Raw genomic sequence first — 18,943 nt, forward strand, 5'->3', positions numbered from 1 at the left:
CAAGACAGGGTTCCTCTGTTTAGCTCTAGCTGTCCTGGAACTCACTGTATAGACCAGGCTGGCTTCTAACTCACGGAGATCCGCCTGCCTCTGCATCCTGAGTGCTGGGATTAAAGGCATGCACCACTACCACTCAGCCGATATTTTGTTCTTAATCATGTGTATGTATGTGTTTGTTGGTATATGTACATTTAAGTGTACGTGCCTGAGGATTCAGGCCTTGAATCCCCTGGAGCTGGAACTATAGGAAGTTGTGAGCCCCCTGTCATGGATGCTGGGAACTGAACTTTGGTCCTCTGCAAGAGCAGTGTGTGCTCTTAACTGCTAAGCTTTCTCTCCAGGTCTGTTTTAACTTTTTAAATTGTCAAGCTGATTTTCAAAATGACATTATTTCATGCTCCCGCCAGCAACATTATGAGAGTTTTGGCTTTTCCACATTCTCATTAATATTGCTCAAAGTCTTTCCCTTCCTTTCTTGATAGTGTTGGAGACTGAACCCAGGGTCTTATGCATGTTGGGCAAGAACTCTGCTATTGAGATACATCTTTAACACATTTTCTGCCTTTTTGATTATAGATGGTATAGTTTTAAGGAAGCAGTTTCACAAGATTCATACGAGATGAGTTTTCTGTGTATTTCTTAGATTCATCTATGTTTCTTGGAGTATTGAGTTGATTTTCTTAATTTCTGACTGTTTTAAATATTTTTATTTTATTTTTTTTAAAAAGAAAACAAACTATCATTTTTAATTATACATACCAATCCAAGTTTCCCCTCCTTTCCTTTCTCCCATCCCCTCCACTTACCCCCCTGCCCTGTTGTTTTAAATATTAATCACTGTATTTCCTACTTTTAAATATTGAGTAGAGAAGGGAATCATGTGTTGCTTATATATTTAATAGATTTAAAATGTTGATATTGTTAACCCAGTGTGTAGCTCATGCCTGTAATACTAGCACTCAGGAGACTGAGGCAGGAGGATTGTTACAAATTCAAGTCACCCGGACTACAAAATGAGCTCTAGGTTAGACTGGGTTTCAGAGTGAGGCTTTATCTAAAAAATACAACAAAACTACTAGGAAATGAAGTTCATTAAGCATAAGAAAGACTAAAGTGATAAATTCAATTTAGTAGTCAAGGATTTTATTACTCAGGGTTCTCTAGAGTAAGAACTTATAGGATGAATCTGTCTCTATGATGTGTGCATGTGTATATATGCATGTATGTGTATATATATATAAACATATAAGTATATATATACACACAAACATATGGCATTTATTAGAATGACTTTCAGGCTGTGGTCCAGCTAATCCAACAATGGCTGACTATGAATGGAACGTCCAGGAATCCACTATTGTTCAGTATGTGAGGCAGGATGTCTCAGCTGATCTTCAGTGTATACTGGAGTACTGAAGAAGTAGGCTCTAATGCCAGTGAAGGAAGGAATGGACTTGCTAGCAAGGGGAGAGCAAGCAGGCAAAGAGTAAAAGCTGCCTTCTTCCACGTCCTTATATAGGTTTCCCTTTCCCGCAGAAGGTTTGGCCCAGATTAGAGGTGGGTTTTTCCAGCTACAAATATCTAGATTAAAGATCTAGATTAAAGGTGTGTCTTCCCAGCTCAAATCAGGATTAGAAGTAGATCTTCTCACTTCAAATTAAGCATAAATCTGCACTGGTATGACCCTCATTTTTGGGTTTTAGTTAATTCCAGTTGTAGTAAAGTTGACAATCAAGCCATTACAAGTGTGTAGCTTTGTAGCTGTATACCATGCCTGATGTATCTAGGATAATGATTTTAGTCACATGATTGGAGCACCTTGGATCAGTCTGTAGAGCTGATAATCCTGAGTATGGTGACTAGGCTAGACAAATCCCCGTTGAACATCACAGGTCTCATGGAAGTCATTCAGTTTCACATTTCTCAGATCCTCTTCCTCAGGGGCCTTACTAGAGATTAAATATTCAGGCTCTGTAAAGATAATTGCCTTTTCCTTTTACTTACAGTGAAGCCCGTTTAATCACCAGAGTTTTAATTGCACTCCAGGCCCCACAACTAGCACTGGATGTTCCCTAAGGCTTGCTTAATGTGTAATGCTTCTGCAGACAGGTGGTGTTCATCTGTTTTTCATTGGTTTCTCCCTGTTTTGGTTTCTAAAGGTGACAATCTGAAAGCTTCTTTCTTTGTGGCCTCCTGTAGAACAGCTGGAGTCTCACTTTGAGTTTTCAGTTCTTCTCAGACTGAGGCGGCACTTTTCTTATTTATGTTTTGCATCTTAATGGTTGGCACTGCCTAGGGAGGTGTCTGGAGTCAAAGTCTGTGACACGCACAGCACAGTTGGCTCTGGAGCCTGTGGATGAAAGCTGCGAACAAGCTTGAAGAGCTTTTACTTTCTAGGTGTGCCCTTTAGATCAGCTTTGGGCTTCCCCGCCCACGGCATTACTTTAGGCCGTTCTAGCTTTCACACGGCCTGTCGTGAGGCAGCCTTCAAACTGCCTGTGTGGTTCTTCTTCAGTGCTACCTCGCCCTGGCTAAAGGAGGTTTATGTGATGACCACGTCCTCATCCTGCCTATTGGGCACTACCAGTCAGTTGTCGAGCTTTCGGCAGAGGTGGTGGAAGAAGTGGAGAAGTATAAGGCTACTCTGAAACGCTTCTTTAAGAGTCGGGGGAAGCGCTGTGTTCTTTTTGAAAGAAATTATAGGAGCCATCACCTCCAGCTTCAGGTAGGTGTTTTCTGCCCAGGAACTTGGAAATCACTTCGGGGACCTTGAGACTGATAAATATCTAAATAGTTCTGACCTCAGTGTTGAATTTTAATGTAATACTTAGAGCATTTAATCTTACTTTCATGATAATACTCAAATAGCATTAGAGGGCTAGGAGTATCTGCTGATAATCCCAGAGATTTCATGGGGAAGGTCATGCTGGGGTCAGTGACTAGCAGCATGTGCCTGTTTAGAAAGAGTGGGTAGTTAAAACAGGTTCCATGGCAGATAGAGGAATGGGTCGTTATGGTAAGACATGGATATTTTGTGTGGAAGTCCAAAATGAATGAAGGCTTAGAGGTAGGAAAATAGTTTTCAGCTAGCATGGGTGTAGTCCGCTAGAAGTTGAGTGATTTGTGTCTTTGGTGGTAGCGTCTTCCTGGCACATCTGCTAAGTATTCAGATGGGCCTGACTCTGCCACGTACATTATGCAGGAGCCGGCAGAGTCTTAGGGACAAAGAGTCTCTCTTGAGAGTTTTCTGTTGACAGATTGGCTCCCATAAGTGACTGGCTCTCATAAGTTTAAGTCCTACAGCCAGGCTGATGGAGGCTGTTTGGCCTGAGGAGAATCTCTACTGAGGGGTGGCTCTCCACCCCAGTGATGGATTTGCCCCTCCTCTAAGACTTTAAAGACAGCTTCTTTGGAATCAGTTCACAGAGTTTCTTCTTTTTCTCCCACACCAACCCAGGTCATTCCTGTGCCCCTCAGCTGCTGTGTTACAGATGACATTAAAGATGCCTTCATTACCCAGGCACAGGAGCAACAGATAGAGCTGTTGGAAATTCCAGAGCACTCAGACATCAAGCAGGTGAAGCAGGAAGGGTTGGTGATGTTCAGGGAGGAGTTAAGATCTGGGTTTTGACAAGGTGAATCAGAGGTACTGTCAAGCTATTCCAAAAATACTAAATAATAGGGTTGTTTGGTACTAGAATGCAGGATGTTGACAAGACTAGAGGTGAAGACATCATTATAACAAAGTCTTAGTGCTTTCCTGGCAAGAATAAGGAGTTAGACATTTCATGGGGTTGGGAAGATGGCTCGGTGAGGACTTAAGTTTGATCTCCAGCAGCCTTGTAAAGGTCAAGTGCTGGGACAGGTGCCTGTGGTCCAAGCTCCGAGGAGGTAGAGACAAACTGAAAGGGTGCAGGGTCAAAACATAAGGTGGAGAGCACTGAAAAAGTCACCCGGTGTCATTTGGCCTCCACAGGAAGTGGATACACCTACACGTGTAATCACAGACATGAGAATAGGCACACATTTATAAATACACATGAATTAAATAAGCAAAGAAATTAGACACCTGCTAAAATGGGAATTTTGAAGGGTGGGTCCCACTGGGAATATATTGGCATTTTAAACTCTAGCTCCTATACTGTTCCACTTTTTTTTTTTAATTTCTAGACTAAATTCTTTGCTAAATCAAAGTTTGCAGAAGAGGGAGCTTTTTAAATTTGATCTTTTTTGTCTTTATACAACTCTGTTTACTTCAGATTGCACAGCCAGGAGCTGCATACTTTTATGTTGAACTTGACACCGGAGAAAAGCTTTTCCACAGAATTAAAAAGAATTTTCCTTTGCAGTTCGGAAGGTTTGTATGTTTTCACTCTATTTGGTGTATTTCATTAGAGCTATAATAAACACGGTGATGGACTGCATGGGTAATCAGTTAAAAGTCAACTAGGGAATGGTCCCCAAGAGGCTTTTAGAGCAGATCAGTAATACAGTCCTGTGAGGGAGAATTTGAACAGTACCATGATTAAATTTTGAGGAACATTGTACTTTAGAAACTCAGAGAAGGATGGACCATGAAAGGCCTGTAAGTGATGGTTTAAGAGATGGACCATAGAGGGAAAAGATGGGCTGAGAGCACATTGGCAGAATAAAGTGCTGCTGTTGAGCATGTGCTGGGTCAGACACTGCGGGAACTTCACGTGCATTATCTCATCTAACCTAGTTCTGCTGGTTATATACCGTCAGCCCATTTGCTCAAGTGAGGAGTGATGGTCTGGAGCAGTGCTCAGCAGAACTTCATACAGATAGGGACATGCTCTATAAAGCTGCACTAGTACCATAATCACAAGTTACATGTTGCTCTTGGATACTTGAAAATGGGACTGAGGACCCAGTGAGATGCTAAGCCAAGTGACTTAGTTTGATCTTTGGAACCTAATGTAGGAGATAACTGACTTCTACCCATGTGTTCTCTGACCACACAGGTGCCATGGCACGCATGAATCCACACAAATAAATATACATAGTAAAAAAATTGAAAACGGAACTGAAGAACTGAATTCTTAATTTTATTTAATTAACTAGAGCTTAAATTTAAATGGCCACATCTGGCTAGTGGTTACTCTGTTGGGTGTAGTATGCCCGTGGTCACACAGTTGAAGGTTCAAACCTCAGTCTGGTGAAGGTTTGGTGAAAGACCAAGATGAGAGAGGTCTTTAACCTTGCTGTTGTGCATTGTTCTAAAAGCCTGTGTAGAGGGAAGTAGAAAATGCACACAGTGGTGATCTCCAGCCATTCCCAGTGGTTTCAGCTGGGCTTCCAATACGCGTTCAGCCATTCTTAGACTAATTTGGAAAGCCTCCAAGAGATTGCCCCATTGGATAAGTCTAGAAAATAGAGGGTGTTTTTTTTTTTTCAAATAGATAATTGATAAATGAGAACAAATATGTTAAAAGCTCTAAATGTGTGGTTTAATCTTTATGATGAGATTTTTGGTTGTACACTGGTGTGTCTCAAGATATGGACAAATATCCTGTGCACTTATGATGGTGCTTCTTGTTTAAATAACATTTAAATAGGTAAACTGAGTAGAATAAATTGGCATTTCTGACATTGGTTTGAGATCACCCAATTCCCAGATCAAGAGGGAGTGAAGGAAAGATTGCCTCTCACTGTTCAAAGCTCAGGGAACAGCAAGAAAAAGGGGAATGGAAATGTTACAATATTCAGTGGATTAAGAGAACTACAAAATGCTGCCCTCTGAGTATGAAAAGGCTTTTGTTGACATCAAATAATAGCAGCTGTGGTTACCTGCACAAGGTGAGCACAATATGCCAATTAGAGCACCATGGGGAAGTGATCCTCAAGCCCCCATCTATATCATGGAGCCAGTGGTTGTTAAGGGCTTTGGGAATGTGTGCTCTAGTAGGTTCCTCATTTACTTTATGAGCAATATTATTTGGACTCAGGGGATTATTAACAAGAATAAGTTAATGNAGCCTGTCCTGGAACTAGCTCTTGTAGACCAGGCTGGTCTCGAACTCACTGAGATCCTCCTGCCTCTGCCTCCCGAGTGCTGGGATTAAAGGCGTGCGCCACCACCGCCCAGCCGGCAGAGGGATTTTAAGTCAGAATGGGCATGACGTGACTCCGAACCATGCCCTCAGCAAACTCGCTGTCTCGTCAGACTGCCAGAGCTATAGTAAGACGAGACAGAACATGCTTTGGTGTGTGGCTTCTGTCCTGTACCAAGTCCTATATGGAGCCCTCCTGTAATGAGCCTTAGATAAAGGGTTAGAGATGAAGTTGTATTCAAGTCATAGATACCAAGTAGCAGAGCTTGGAATGAAATTCGGTCTGATTTTTCTGATGCCTGTTGTCTACTTTGTATGTGGTGTTCCTACCCTGAGTACTAAAACTGTAGTTTTGAATTGTTCCAGGGAAGGAGAAATAAATGGGGTAGGAGAGGTCACTTAATGTGGCAGTGATTTTAATAGAGAAGAAGGCAGAAATGTCAGTCAGGTCCGGAGAGCAGTGTAAGGAGGAAGTCTACGTACTCCTTAGATGCTACAGGGGAGAGCAGGCTGGAGAGGAACAAGGGACTGGGTAGGTTTCAGTTGCAATTCACATTTTCCTTCGTATTATCTTTGCAGGGAGGTACTGGCCAGTGAAGCCATTCTCAATGTTCCTGACAAGGCTGACTGGAGGCAGTGTCAGATCAGTAAGGAAGAGGAGGAGACCCTGGCTCGCCGCTTCCGGAAAGACTTTGAACCTTTTGACTTCACTCTGGATGACTAGGCAAAGAGAAGGACACTTTATGAACTTCACAGGAAATTCTTACATCCTCTTTTTAGAATGAAGCTACAGAGTCTCCCGTGGGGGCTGCCTCTCTGCCTCTTTTCCATATTTGCCCATGGAACCTGCCTGCAGCAAGAGGCTTAGGATGGACTTTTTTCTTTTCTTTTTCTTTTTTAAAGAAGTCATTCTGAGATGCAATTGTATGTGAAAAGAATGTCTGCTCCATATTTCTCAGAACAGCTGTGTTTGTCCACATCTTCACAGACTTTTACCCTTTTGAGGTTGGGTGTGGTTGCTCATGCCTGCAATCTCAGAAAGTAAGGAGTTGTGGCGGAAGAATTGTTGTGAACTAAGGCTAGTTTGGCCTACATAGTTCCAAGCCAGTCTGGGCTATGGTGTGTCCCCCGCCCCCTCCCAAAAAAGCAAAAATAACCTTCCCCAAATCTTTTAAGTGATACAAAGGGAATGCTTTTTTAACAAATTGTTGAAATAAGGAGCGGCGGGGCTGCGTCCCCAACACCCCAGCCTCTTGGCTAGCTCATGCCCGAAATAACAACACACAAACTGTATTCATTTAAAGAACTGCTTGGCCCATGAACTCTAGCCCTTACAGGCTAATTCTTGCACCTGGACTAGCCCATTTCTAATGATGTGTGTAAGCACCCCAAGGTGCGCTTACCGGGAAGATTCTAGCCTCCGTCCATCGTGGATCTGAGCTTCATGCGTCTGCCTCAGAGTGCAGAGCTATCGCGTCTACCCGGGAGAGCTGAGCATGGCGTCTCTGCTCCAGCAGAGCTGTTGAGTCTCTCCGGGAGCAGAGCAGAGTCTGACCTCACTTCCTCTTCCGCCCAGAATTCTATTCTGTTTACTCCTCCCATCTATGTTCCAAGCCATGAGGCCAAGCAGCTGGTTTATTATAACTTAACCAATGAAATCAACAGATTGATATATGACACTCCCACATCAACAAATGTCTTATGTTGCTTATCACCCTGAAGTGAAATTCTGTGTGTGTGTAATGGAGACCAGAGCTTTATGCCTAGCAGTTATCCCGGAACAGCACAGGCAGCTCAGTCTGTGTGGGGCAGAGAAAACTGTGGCCTTCCTTTGCTGTTGCTTTCTCAAGGTATCGCCTTTAAATAAGAGAATCCATCTCTCAGATATTTAACTCGGATATGCTGGGAATTTTTCTAAGTTCCAAGAGTCAGTGAATGTCCCAGCATGGTACTGATTTGTTTATGGTCTAATTGGGAAAGGAAGTGGCAGATTTAAGAAAATGAGTTTTTCTTTGAATGTGTTTTGGGTGTTTAACATACCTGAGTTACCCAATAGATGTGCCCAGATTGCCATTAGGTACTTGTGAAACTCAAGAAGATCGGGGTTGGTGACAGGACTTTAAATGCATCTTAGGTGTTTATGATAGCTGAGTTATCTAACAGATGTGTCCAGAGTGCTGTTAGATACATCTCAGACTCACTAGTGATAGGGCTTTAGGGATCATCAGGGCATAGACCATGGTGAAATTACAAATAAAATAGGGCCAGTACAGTCAGTCCCATTCTCCAGATGTTTAAGGACCAGTGGTGCAGTGAAAAGCAGTTCCGTGGAGCAGGAACAGTGTGGCCACGGGAGAATGCTGCAGATCTGAAGCCAGAAGAAAATAATTGTTCTTCTTTAGTGGCCACTTAAGGCCCAGATACACTTTCACTGAGTTCTCACAAAAATTTCTTGACCTCCATTTCACATATTAAAAAACAAAACAACATTGAAAAACAAACCAGTCTTGGAAACCTGAAGATTGTGAAGCCTGGGATAAACCATTCTACAATTACAAATAATAAAAGGTCCGGTCTTTACTCTTAGCACTCAGCAGGCAGATTTCTGTGAGTTTGAGGTCTGAGCTACATAGTGAGTTCCAGGTCAGACATGGCTATATAGACCCTGTCTCAAAAAAAAAAAAAAAAATTCAACAAACTTTGAGTTGTGTTTTAAGAATAGAATATTTAAAAAGTGAAATAACTGTAGGAACCAACTTGGGTCGCCTGGTTAACACTATCCTGGCTATAGTTTTTAGTATCTCATAATAAAATTAGGACCCTCCTGTGGAGACTGGACACTCCTAGCGGTCATACACAGCAAACGAGGGTTCACGCTGATACGTGACAGTCTGCTCTAAGGGAGGCGTTCTCGGAGGCTCATTTGCTATCGCCTTTAAGCCTGATACTCCAATTCCATGGGATCCATGAAAATAATAGAACCAACTAACGGGGGAACACCACTCACCACCAGTGTCCACAACACTGACTTGTATACACACACTGGGAATTTGATTCTGTGCTGAGTTATTAGCATTCCAGCCTGGTGGAGTGTCACAAGCCTGAATTAGGTGGAGTTCTAGACCAGCCTGGACTATATGAGACCTGTCTCAAAACAAACCTCGGTTCCAAGAGGCAGATAACCCACTCAAATGGAAAGACGGGGAAATTTTTCCTGTGCAATCTACCACTCAGAAGTATGCCTTATTGGAACAAGGGCTCCCCCAAACTTGTCTTTGCAACCCTGTAGGGCACCTCAGAAACAATTCCAAAATAGAACCATTGCGTTGGCAAGTCTGAAACAAAAGTTGAGAAGTAGCAAGATACGCAAGGTCCGAAGGGAAACTCACAAGCCTGGAAAAAAAAAAAAAAGTCTTAACTCTGGAATAATATCATATCCTTGGGTGCTTTGGGATTATAGGAGAGATTCTGAGCGGACGTGCAGGAGAACACAGTGCATCTGAAGACTAATGAATCAATGGGCTGGTTAGCGCTGTTTTCTTTCAGGCTTATGGTGGCCGTTATGGTGGTAGGGTTCCAGGGGCAGAGGGCAGGGCTCTGAAAAAGACGAAATGTTGATGGGGTGAGGACAAACACAAAGTTTTGGGTGAGAAACCTTCAAAGAACTCATTTAATTACAAACATACAGACACACAAAACAAAAATCCCACAAACGAAGGCTCTTTCAGTCTGGAAGACGCCCAGGGTACTTAAAAGAGCACAGTGCAACCCGCCCGTGCCCGGCCCATTTGCCAGCACCAATCCCAGGAGAGGGGAAGTGTTCTCAGAGTCTCTTTTGCTGTATTACCTTCAATTCTGATATTCTAATTCCATGGGATACATGAAAATAATAGAACCAACTAACGGAATACCACTCGTCATCAGTGATCCGCAACATCGACTTGCGTACAGACATTGAGAATTTGACTCTATGCTGAGTCTTACACTCTTGAGTTACTAGCCTCCCCATCTGCTGGAGTGCTGCAAGCCTTAATCAGTTCAATTGGAGAAGGCCGGGGCGGGACTTTTTCTGCGGAAATATCGGAAGTGACGCGTAGATCTCGCGAGAAACCGGACGCGCGAGCCTCGGCAGCCCGGAACCGGCCTTGGACCGGCGGCGAAGTCTGAGGCGGCTGGCGCTCCCGCCCCATGGAGCGGCCCCCGGGGCTGCGGCCGGGCGCGGGCGGCCCCTGGGAGATGCGGGAGCGGCTTGGCACCGGCGGCTTCGGGAACGTCTGTCTGTACCAGCACCGGGTGAGGCGGGGGCGGGAGCAGTGGCGCTGGGTCTGGCTGGGCGTCCCTGGGACACCAGCTGTCAGTCAGGGTGGCAGAGGTGTGGTTGTGCTGGGCAGTGCCGGGGGCCGGTGAACGAGTGCGAGTGAGACCGCTTGTGAGCCTGTGCCAGGCGAGTCTCAGGTCCCCGGACAGTGAGTGAAATGAAGCTGTTGCAATTGTCGAGTGTGTGTGTGTCTGTGTCTGTGGTGATGAGGGGTATGTATGAACGTCCAGTGTGTGTGTGTCTGTGGTGACGAGGGGTATGTATGAATGTCGAGTGTGTGTGTGTGTGTATCTGTGGTGACGAGGGGTATGTATGAACGTCCTGTGTGTGTGTGTGTGTGTGTGTGTGTGTGTGTGTGTGTAGTGACGAGGAGTATGTATGAACGTCGAGTGTGTGTGTTGATGAGGGGTATGTATGAATGTCGAGTGTCAGTGTGTGTGTAAACAAGGAAGGTCCTTCCTGGTGTCCGGAGTTGAACCTTTGGAAACATTGGCAGACTTGGGTATTGGAGCATTCCAGGCAAGGAACAGTGTGAGGGGAAGGTGGTGAAAATGACCTGTGCTTCAAAGGGAAAGAAGTAGACACAGGGGTTTGTTCTGGGGAAGACAGTTAAGATCGGCCTGGGAAAATGTTTAACCATTGCAACAGCAGTTACTCACACTCTTTAAAGGGTTGTGAACTAACGGTCGCCTTGCTTATTTTAATGTTGGTGGGAGGAGTAGAACACAGGGCCTTGCACGTGCTAGGCAAATGTTCTGCCACTGGGTTACACCCTCAGCCCCAGGTAATCATGTTTGAGTCGTGGGTCTTTTGATAATTCAGTAAAAACTGTGGATCTTATCTCCAGAAAATTAATACCCGTATAAACCAGTGCATCACCCTTGAGGGTTTGGCTTTCCTGAAGAATGCGGTGAGGTGTAGATTTTGAGCAAATTATCATTGGTCTGGAAACTCTGCAGAAGGCTGTATCTCCAACCTAGTCCTGTGTGAGAGTTAACACACACTATCACTAGTGAATTTGAGGCCAGCCTGAGTGGGCTTAATATTGTGGTCAAGGGCAGCCTGAGTTATGTAGACAGAGACTGTCTCGGAAGTAAACATAAGCTCAGTGTAATACCCTGCACACTGAAAGTCCTAGCAGTGTGGGCAGCCAGAGAACTTTCCCTAGTGGATAGGGTAGAACTTCTCAAAGGGTGTTTGAAAAACCGAGTTCCACGGAATACTTTAGAGAAAGAATGTAGAAGCCAGGCATGATGGGAACACTTGGGAAACTGAGTTAGGAGGATTGCCTTCAGTTTAAAGCCACCATGGGCCACAGAGAGACCTTTTGTTTAGTGTGTATATGGGATGGTGATGCAACTCAGTGGCAAAGTACATGCCCAAGGTCCTGGGTTCTGTCCTCAGCACTACGGGTTCAGCCTGCCACACACTGAACAGGGAATAATAGGGTTGAATAAGACTTAGGACTGCAGGGATTGCATCTACTAAACATATCCAGAGGGTACATGTAGGTTATGGGCAGATACTGTGTGATTTGATGTCATGGACTTGAGCATCTACAGATTTCAGCATCCTCTCGAGGTCCTAGAAGCCATCATCTGCTTTCTGAGGGGCAACTTCAGTACGCTCAAATACATTGGGTAAATGCTTGAGAATCCTAATTCAAATTAGGAATCCAATTTAAAAGCTCTAAAAAGTAAAGAAATTATCTTAGTGTTTTCAGACTTTCTTCCTGCCTCTGTCTTCCAAATAACAGGAACTATAGACTCATATTACCACACACAAGTTAGTCTCATTTTTTAAAAAATGGGCCTTTTTGTTGTTATGCAACTGTAAACTTCCCAGAGAATATTTTCTATGAGAAGACTGACTTTCACAGAGTAAAATATAAACCAAGGTGTTTTTAGATCTCTTGTGGTTGGGACCTATTTAAAGTAGATAACTTCCTGTCTTAGAATTTAGGGCTTATTATCTTAGCTGTGCTGGGGTCTCCGTGGTGGTAGTCGAATCATATAGGATGTGACTCCTGTCAGATCCCTATTTGCTTATAACGAGAGCTGGAAGGAGTGAGCACTGTGGCAAAGCCAGCTCTTAGTCTCTCTTAGCCCCCAACCCCTGCCCTAGGGACTGTCTGGCCTTTAGCCTTCTTCCTCCTCTTGGTTCCTAATTCAGACTATCCTGTCTAATCTGTCTTGCTCCCCGCTTCCCCTTTCAGCCCTTGGGTCCTGCTCTTACCACTCATACAGTTTTTACCACACCTTTGGCTTGTAGCAGAAATGTCACATGTGTTACGCTCTTTTGAACTCTTTCTGTTTTCTTCAAGATTTATTTATTTATTATGTATACAGTGTTCTGCCTATGTGTCTGACCGCAGGCCAGAAGAGGGCATCAGATCTCAATATGGATGTAATCATGTAATTGGGAAATGAACTCAGGACCTCTGGAAGAGCAGCCAGTGCTCTTAACCTCTGAGCCATCGTTCCAGCCCCTCTTTTGTGCTCTTAATGCATTATAGCCTGCTTGGTTCTGACTGTGTTATTAGTGTCAGAATATTATGACTATTTCCTGAAATGGGCATAGGATAGTTTTTTTTTTTTTTCAGCCAGAATTGGTGAAATTACTAATCACAGGCAAGAGGTCTTAGGTTTATATTAGGATACTTGAACAGCAGTACACTTGTTTGGATGCTTTTCCAGGTCATTTGAAATGCAAAGATTAGGATCTAGTTTTGGAGAGTTTTGTTTGTTTTTGTTTTGCATTAGGCTTGGTCATATGAAAACTATTTCTTGCTTTGAGGTTAGGGAGCCCTGAATTATTTTCTTTCTGGATACACTAGAATTTGGGGCCCTTATTTCTTGTCTTGACTAAGCATGGAGAAGAAACTTGTTGGAGAAATGGGGTCTTTGTCTATTTCTAGTAGTATGTAGTTCTAAATCACTAGCATACGCAGTCTTCTGAAGAGACCGTTGGAGCGTCCTTCTCAGTTTTTGCTTGTATACCATGGTGTATTTGACAGCTTCAAATCGTTGGTTTAATAGTATTATGGTTCATGTAACTAATGTTGACTAAAGTGGGCCGTGGATGATATGTGTAATTAGTAAGGCTAAAAAGAGTGTTTATTTTCCTGTGTTGACATTTCTTTGATTGTAAGTAAATCTGTACAAGAACATAATTTATTCATATTTTCTATTAATTTTTTATTTTGACAGGAACTTGATATCAAAATAGCAATTAAGTCTTGTCGCCTGGAGTTAAGTACCAAAAACAGAGAACGCTGGTGCCATGAAATCCACATGATGAAGAAGTAAGTATGTGCTGTGACTTCGAATGCTTTGGGTCTATAGCCCAGCCAATTTCAATAGAAGGGAAGGAGACCAGGGTCCACTTTTCTCAAGCTCTTTTTGGTAATATCATTTTGTCTTGAATATATGTGATCTACTTTAGGTAGTTTTATTACATTATGGCTAAAAGAGTTACAGTTTAAATCAGCTAGACAACATTCTCAACCTGGCTCTTTAAGTCTTTCTTCTGAATATTGAGCAACTTTATGACTAGTATATACGTCTTCATTTCTTTTTGTACTTAACTTTTATTAAATGATGAGTCTATTGTTTTTTAGACAATTATTCCAAAATTTCATAGCTCAAGCTGAATATTTAATATCTATAGTTTATGGCTGAGTTAACTGTGCTTCTAGTTCAAGGCCTCTTCTGAGACATCTCAAAATGTTGACTTTAGAGCTGCCATTATCTGAAGGGTTGGCCAAGGCGTGAGTATTAACTTCCAGGCTCATTCACACAACTATAGGCCAGAGGCAATAGTTCTTCAGTAAGGGAGCCTCTCCACAGGGAAGTGCACATGCTTTAATGGCATGGCAACAGGCTTCCTCCGAACAATTATCTGAATGGGGGAGTATAAGAAAAAAGCTGATATATCTCTTCTGAAGATTTAAGGCAATTTTAAATAAAATATAAAGTCATATTTCATTTTTTTCCCCACTGAATTTTGTTAGAAATGAGTCACTAAGAATAGTGTATATGCTTAAGGAGAAGAGACTTGAACTTTTGAGGGGACCGTGATATATTTAGTGTGCTTACGTGAGTAGCGTAGTTTACGTTACAGGTCTTTCCTGGAGTTGTCATCACAACTCTGTATCTGTGCAGTGCCCTATTCTGTAGATGAGAAATAAAACAGTCATACAGCTGGTACTGGATTTGAAACGAGCATTTTTTGAGTTTAGTTTGTGCTCAACTCATTCTATTTTGGCTTTCAAACTTGGCTACATGGCAGAATTAACAGGAAGATTTAATAATATAAATTCTTAGACCCTCATGCACTTGTCTCTTTAGTTCCTGGGATATGAGATTCTATAATTTCAGGCTCTGTTACACTGTGAGGATGATCACAGAGATGATAATAGATTGTTATGTTAAAAAAAAAAAAAGAACTATGGGGCTGGAGAGAGAGGTAAACTGTTAAGTGTACTTACTGCTCTTTTGGAAGATCCAAGCTCAGTTTCCAGCCCCCACGCAGTGGCTCATACCTGTCTTTAACTCAATTTCCAGGGAATTCAATGCCCTCTTCTGACCTTCAAAAAAAAAAAAAATTAAGAGCGGTTGAAGTTAGTAAATAATTTGAGTCATACTTATTGAAAAAAACTATATTTGTATATATTTGTATTTATATTTAAAATTGGAAGGAAATGCCCAGAGTTTTAGGGTGATGATTGTGATTGTGGAAGAGGCAGTGTGATGTAGGCTTTGGTACCAAATTGTCCGGTTTATGTCATCATTGACAGCCTGCTTGCCATGTGGTGTTACGTTACCTCTGTGTGCTTCATTTTTCTCATGGATGATACTCTTAACAGATACACTTGTGTTAACATTATTGTGACAAGTCAGTTGACACATGTAAAGAGCGTACTGCTTGGCACACAGAACTATAGTAGCAGTGATGGTATTTTTAGGTATATTTTCCTTGTAAAACTTGTTTATTTTAATTAGAAAATTCAGAAATTAATAGCTTATTAGTCTTTTAGCTAAGATTAAATGCAGTACAATCAGAATTAGAATTTTGTAAAGAAAATCAATCTTTTCTCACTAGTTAATCCCCAATTATCATTTCAAATTCAGCCCTTGGAAAACTTTTTTTATTGTAATTTTTTTCCTTGTTAGGTTGGACCATCCAAATATCGTAAAGGCCTGCGATGTTCCTGAGGAACTGAATTTTTTAATTAATGATGTGCCTCTTCTGGCAATGGAGTACTGTTCTGGAGGAGATCTCCGGAAGGTAGTATGGATGTTTCGAGATACTGAGATAGTAAATCACAAGCTTCAACTGTGTCTGAATCATGTGACACGATCATCGAGAACAAGGACAGACAACTATAATCCTGCCGCCTGTTCTGTAAACACACTTTTATTGGAGCAGGCGCTGTGCATGTTTATGCTGCTTTTGCACAGCTCTAGAACTGAGTAGTGTAACAGAGATTATATGGCTTCCATAGCTTGAAGTACTTAATGTTTGCTCTTTACAGGAAATATTTGCTAGCCCTGTCTTAGTGCTTTCTATTGCTGTGATTAAGACCACAACCAAACACATCCTGGTCAAATAAGAGCTTATATGTATCCTAATCACAATCAATCATTGAGGGAAACCAAGGCTTGGATAAAGTGGAAACCCAGAAGGAACACTGCTATTGGCTTACTCTTCATGACTTGCTCAGTCTGCTTTCTTATACAACCCCGTGATCTGGGCCCTGCCACATCAGTTAATCAAAAAAATGTCCCATAGACATGCCTACTGACCAGTCTGATGGAGGCATTGTCTCATTTGAGGTTTCCTTCTTCCAGATGACTCTAGCTTCTGTCAAGTTTGAAAAAAAAAAAAACAAAAAAACAAAAAAAACCCCACAAAAACTATAGTCATTCCAAACACCCTAGGTTTATTGTTGTTTGTTTTCAAGACAGGGTCTCACTGTGCACCCCTGGCTGGCCTAAAATTTGTTTTGTAGACTAGGCTAGTCTTGAGAGCTGCCTGCTTCTGCCTGTAAGTGCTGTGATTAAAAGCTTGTGCCACCATGCCTAGCTTAGAACATGCTTTTTTGTTGTTGTTTCCAAGGTGGGACTATGTTGACCATTTTAAATAAAAATGCATTTGTGAGACCTATTAAAAAGTTGTCTTTTACCAGGTACTGTTGGTGTATGCCTTTAATCCTAGCACTTGGAAGGCAGAGTCAAGCTGATCTCTGTGAGTTTGAGACCAGCCTGATCTCTAGAGCTAGTTCCAGGACAGTCAAGGCTACACAAAAAGAAAGCAATAACGAAAGGGTTGTTTTTTATATTATTATTATTATTTCTATTTAATTTTAGATGTATCTGTCTTTGCCAACATTTTTTAATTTCAAGTGCAGTTGCCCTTCTCTTTACTTTTTATGAGCCTTCTCATGAAATTTACTCAGCCTCAGTATGGATTTGGTGACTATTTTTTTCCCTATATTTCATGTCATTGTTACTATTTTTTTGAAACAGACTCTTTCAGTGTAGCTCATGTTGGCCTTGAACTCATGGTGCTCCTGCCTCATCTTCCCAAATGCTGGCCTTATAGACATGTACCACTGTGCCCCAATCCTTTTATTTTATTTTACTTTATTTAAAACAGGGCTTCTTTGTAGTTTTGGAGCCTATCCTGGAACTTTCTCTGTAGACCAGGCTGGCCTCGAACTCACAGAGATCTACCAGAGTTCTGGGATTAAAGGCATGTGCCACCACCCTCCTTCTTATAATTTCTTTATTGTGACTTTTTTTATTTGAGTATTCTTTGACAGTATAGCAATTAATGTGTGTTGCCATTGTTACCTGCTTGTTTGTTTATGTTTTTCTTTAGCTACTCAACAAACCAGAAAATTGTTGTGGACTTAAAGAAAGCCAGATACTTTCTTTACTGAGTGACATAGGTATGTAATTAATATTAAAATATCATTGTGATTTAATTGATGTGTACTGCTTAGAAGTTAAGGAGAATTGTCTGTATTTTCTACGAAGCATGTACGTTTTTAACATTTATAAAAAATTAGAGAAAAAAAAGCTGGGTGGTGGTAGTGCATGCCTTTACTCACTAACTCGGGAGGCAGAAGCAGGTGGATCTCTGAGTTTAAGGCCAGCATGGTCTACAGAGTGAGTTCTAAGACAGCCAGAACTACACAGGGAGACCCTATCTCTAAAGACCAAAAGAGAAATAAAAAAAAGAATATGAAAAAGAAAGATCCATTTCCAGTGATGTTAATTAAAACTAATACATTTTTGGCATTTGTTTCCATTTGGATTTTTTTTTGACTATGTAACCTTATCTAATAGATGTTTGATAACAAAAAAATGGTATGAACTAGCAATCATTTCATCTCTCCCCCCCCCCCCCCAATGCTCTGATAGTAGTTTTGTTCATAGTGGAATTAATCTTTTGGGGAAAGGTCCTTAAGTTATCTTGGAATGAAATTCTCTTTTTTATCAGAATTACTACTGATAGTCCCTAACATAATTATGATTTAGACCTTTGGGAAACCTTGGAAGCCAGACAGGAGTTTCCATGTGTGTCTGCTGTTGATGCTTGTCAGACACGTGTGAGTTTCCATGTGTGTAGTATTGATGGTCTTCACAGGTAATAGGCAGCAGAGTCTAAGAATGTGATTTAGGTTGGAGGACAGGCTTACAGGTGGTTTCTCGAAAACTAATTGTTTCATTTGCATTTAATATTGATTTCAATAAATTAAATGAGTTTATATTAAAATTTTCAGTGTTTATTTGATGTTACTGAACATTTGGTGAAGAAAATCTGAACTAGGGCTGGAGAGATGGCTCAGAGGTTAAGAGCATTGTCTGCTCTTCCAAAGGTCCTGAGTTCAATTCCCAGTAACCACATGGTGGCTCACAACCATCTGTAATAGGGTCTGGTGCCCTCTTCTGGCCTGCAGGCATACACACAGACAGAACACTGTATACATAATAAATAAATATTTAAAAAAAAAAGAAAATCTGAACTATTCTAATGTTGGTGATGCCTCATATTAATGTGTGTGGGAGTGTGTGTTGTTGTATGTAGTACATGGATGTGATTGTTGGTGTACACTCACCGGAGCATGCATGTGGAAGCTGGAATAGCATGTTAGGTGTTCTGTTTTTCTCCATTTGATTATTTTGAGACAGAATCTCTGACTGAACTGGAAGCTCAACATTTCGACTAGGCTGGCTGCCTAGCCAGCTGCTGAGATATCCCTACCCCACCTCTCAGTGGCTCCCTTTTACCCACTGAGCCATCTTCAATCCTCTGGACATATAAATTTGCGTATCAGTGTAGATCTATGCAAACTGTAAGGTAAAAATTGAATGTGGCTGGTCATGGTGACACCCACCTTTAATTCTGACACTAGGGAGGAGAGGCAGATGGATCTCTGTGAGTTCAAGACCAGCAGGCCAACCAGGGCTACATAGTGAGACCCTGTCTAGAAAATGCTGAATGTGCTGGTGCATACTTGCAATCCCAGCACTTGGGAGGT

The 18,943-nt window shown here is 41.9% G+C and overlaps 2 protein-coding genes and 1 non-coding gene across 3 annotated transcripts in view; all 3 read left to right on the top strand.

The window, feature by feature from the left end:
- Nucleotides 1–7,753, top strand: part of Cwf19l1 (CWF19 like cell cycle control factor 1) — a 23,001-nt gene extending 15,248 nt beyond the window's left edge. The window contains exons 10-13 of the mRNA XM_050146117.1: nt 2,481–2,725; nt 3,458–3,577; nt 4,260–4,357; nt 6,654–7,753. Coding sequence (XP_050002074.1) covers nt 2,481–2,725; nt 3,458–3,577; nt 4,260–4,357; nt 6,654–6,798 — 608 coding nt within the window. The 3' untranslated portion in view covers nt 6,799–7,753. The remainder of the gene's footprint in view (nt 1–2,480; nt 2,726–3,457; nt 3,578–4,259; nt 4,358–6,653) is intronic.
- LOC126506341 (small nucleolar RNA SNORA12) lies at nt 3,129–3,273 on the top strand. The gene has a single exon (XR_007593190.1). It is a non-coding gene; the product is annotated as a small nucleolar RNA SNORA12 (small nucleolar RNA).
- A 2,437-nt stretch (nt 7,754–10,190) lies between the features above and the next one.
- The window catches only part of Chuk (component of inhibitor of nuclear factor kappa B kinase complex), a 36,247-nt gene continuing 27,494 nt past the window's right edge, over nt 10,191–18,943 (top strand). The window contains exons 1-4 of the mRNA XM_050146127.1: nt 10,191–10,367; nt 13,602–13,696; nt 15,567–15,681; nt 17,278–17,347. Coding sequence (XP_050002084.1) covers nt 10,263–10,367; nt 13,602–13,696; nt 15,567–15,681; nt 17,278–17,347 — 385 coding nt within the window. The 5' untranslated portion in view covers nt 10,191–10,262. The remainder of the gene's footprint in view (nt 10,368–13,601; nt 13,697–15,566; nt 15,682–17,277; nt 17,348–18,943) is intronic.

Source organism: Alexandromys fortis, unplaced genomic scaffold, assembly GCF_014885135.2.
Source record: "Alexandromys fortis isolate MF-2015 unplaced genomic scaffold, M_Fortis_MF-2015_v1.1 scaffold_16, whole genome shotgun sequence".
Lineage (NCBI taxonomy): Eukaryota > Metazoa > Chordata > Mammalia > Rodentia > Cricetidae > Alexandromys > Alexandromys fortis.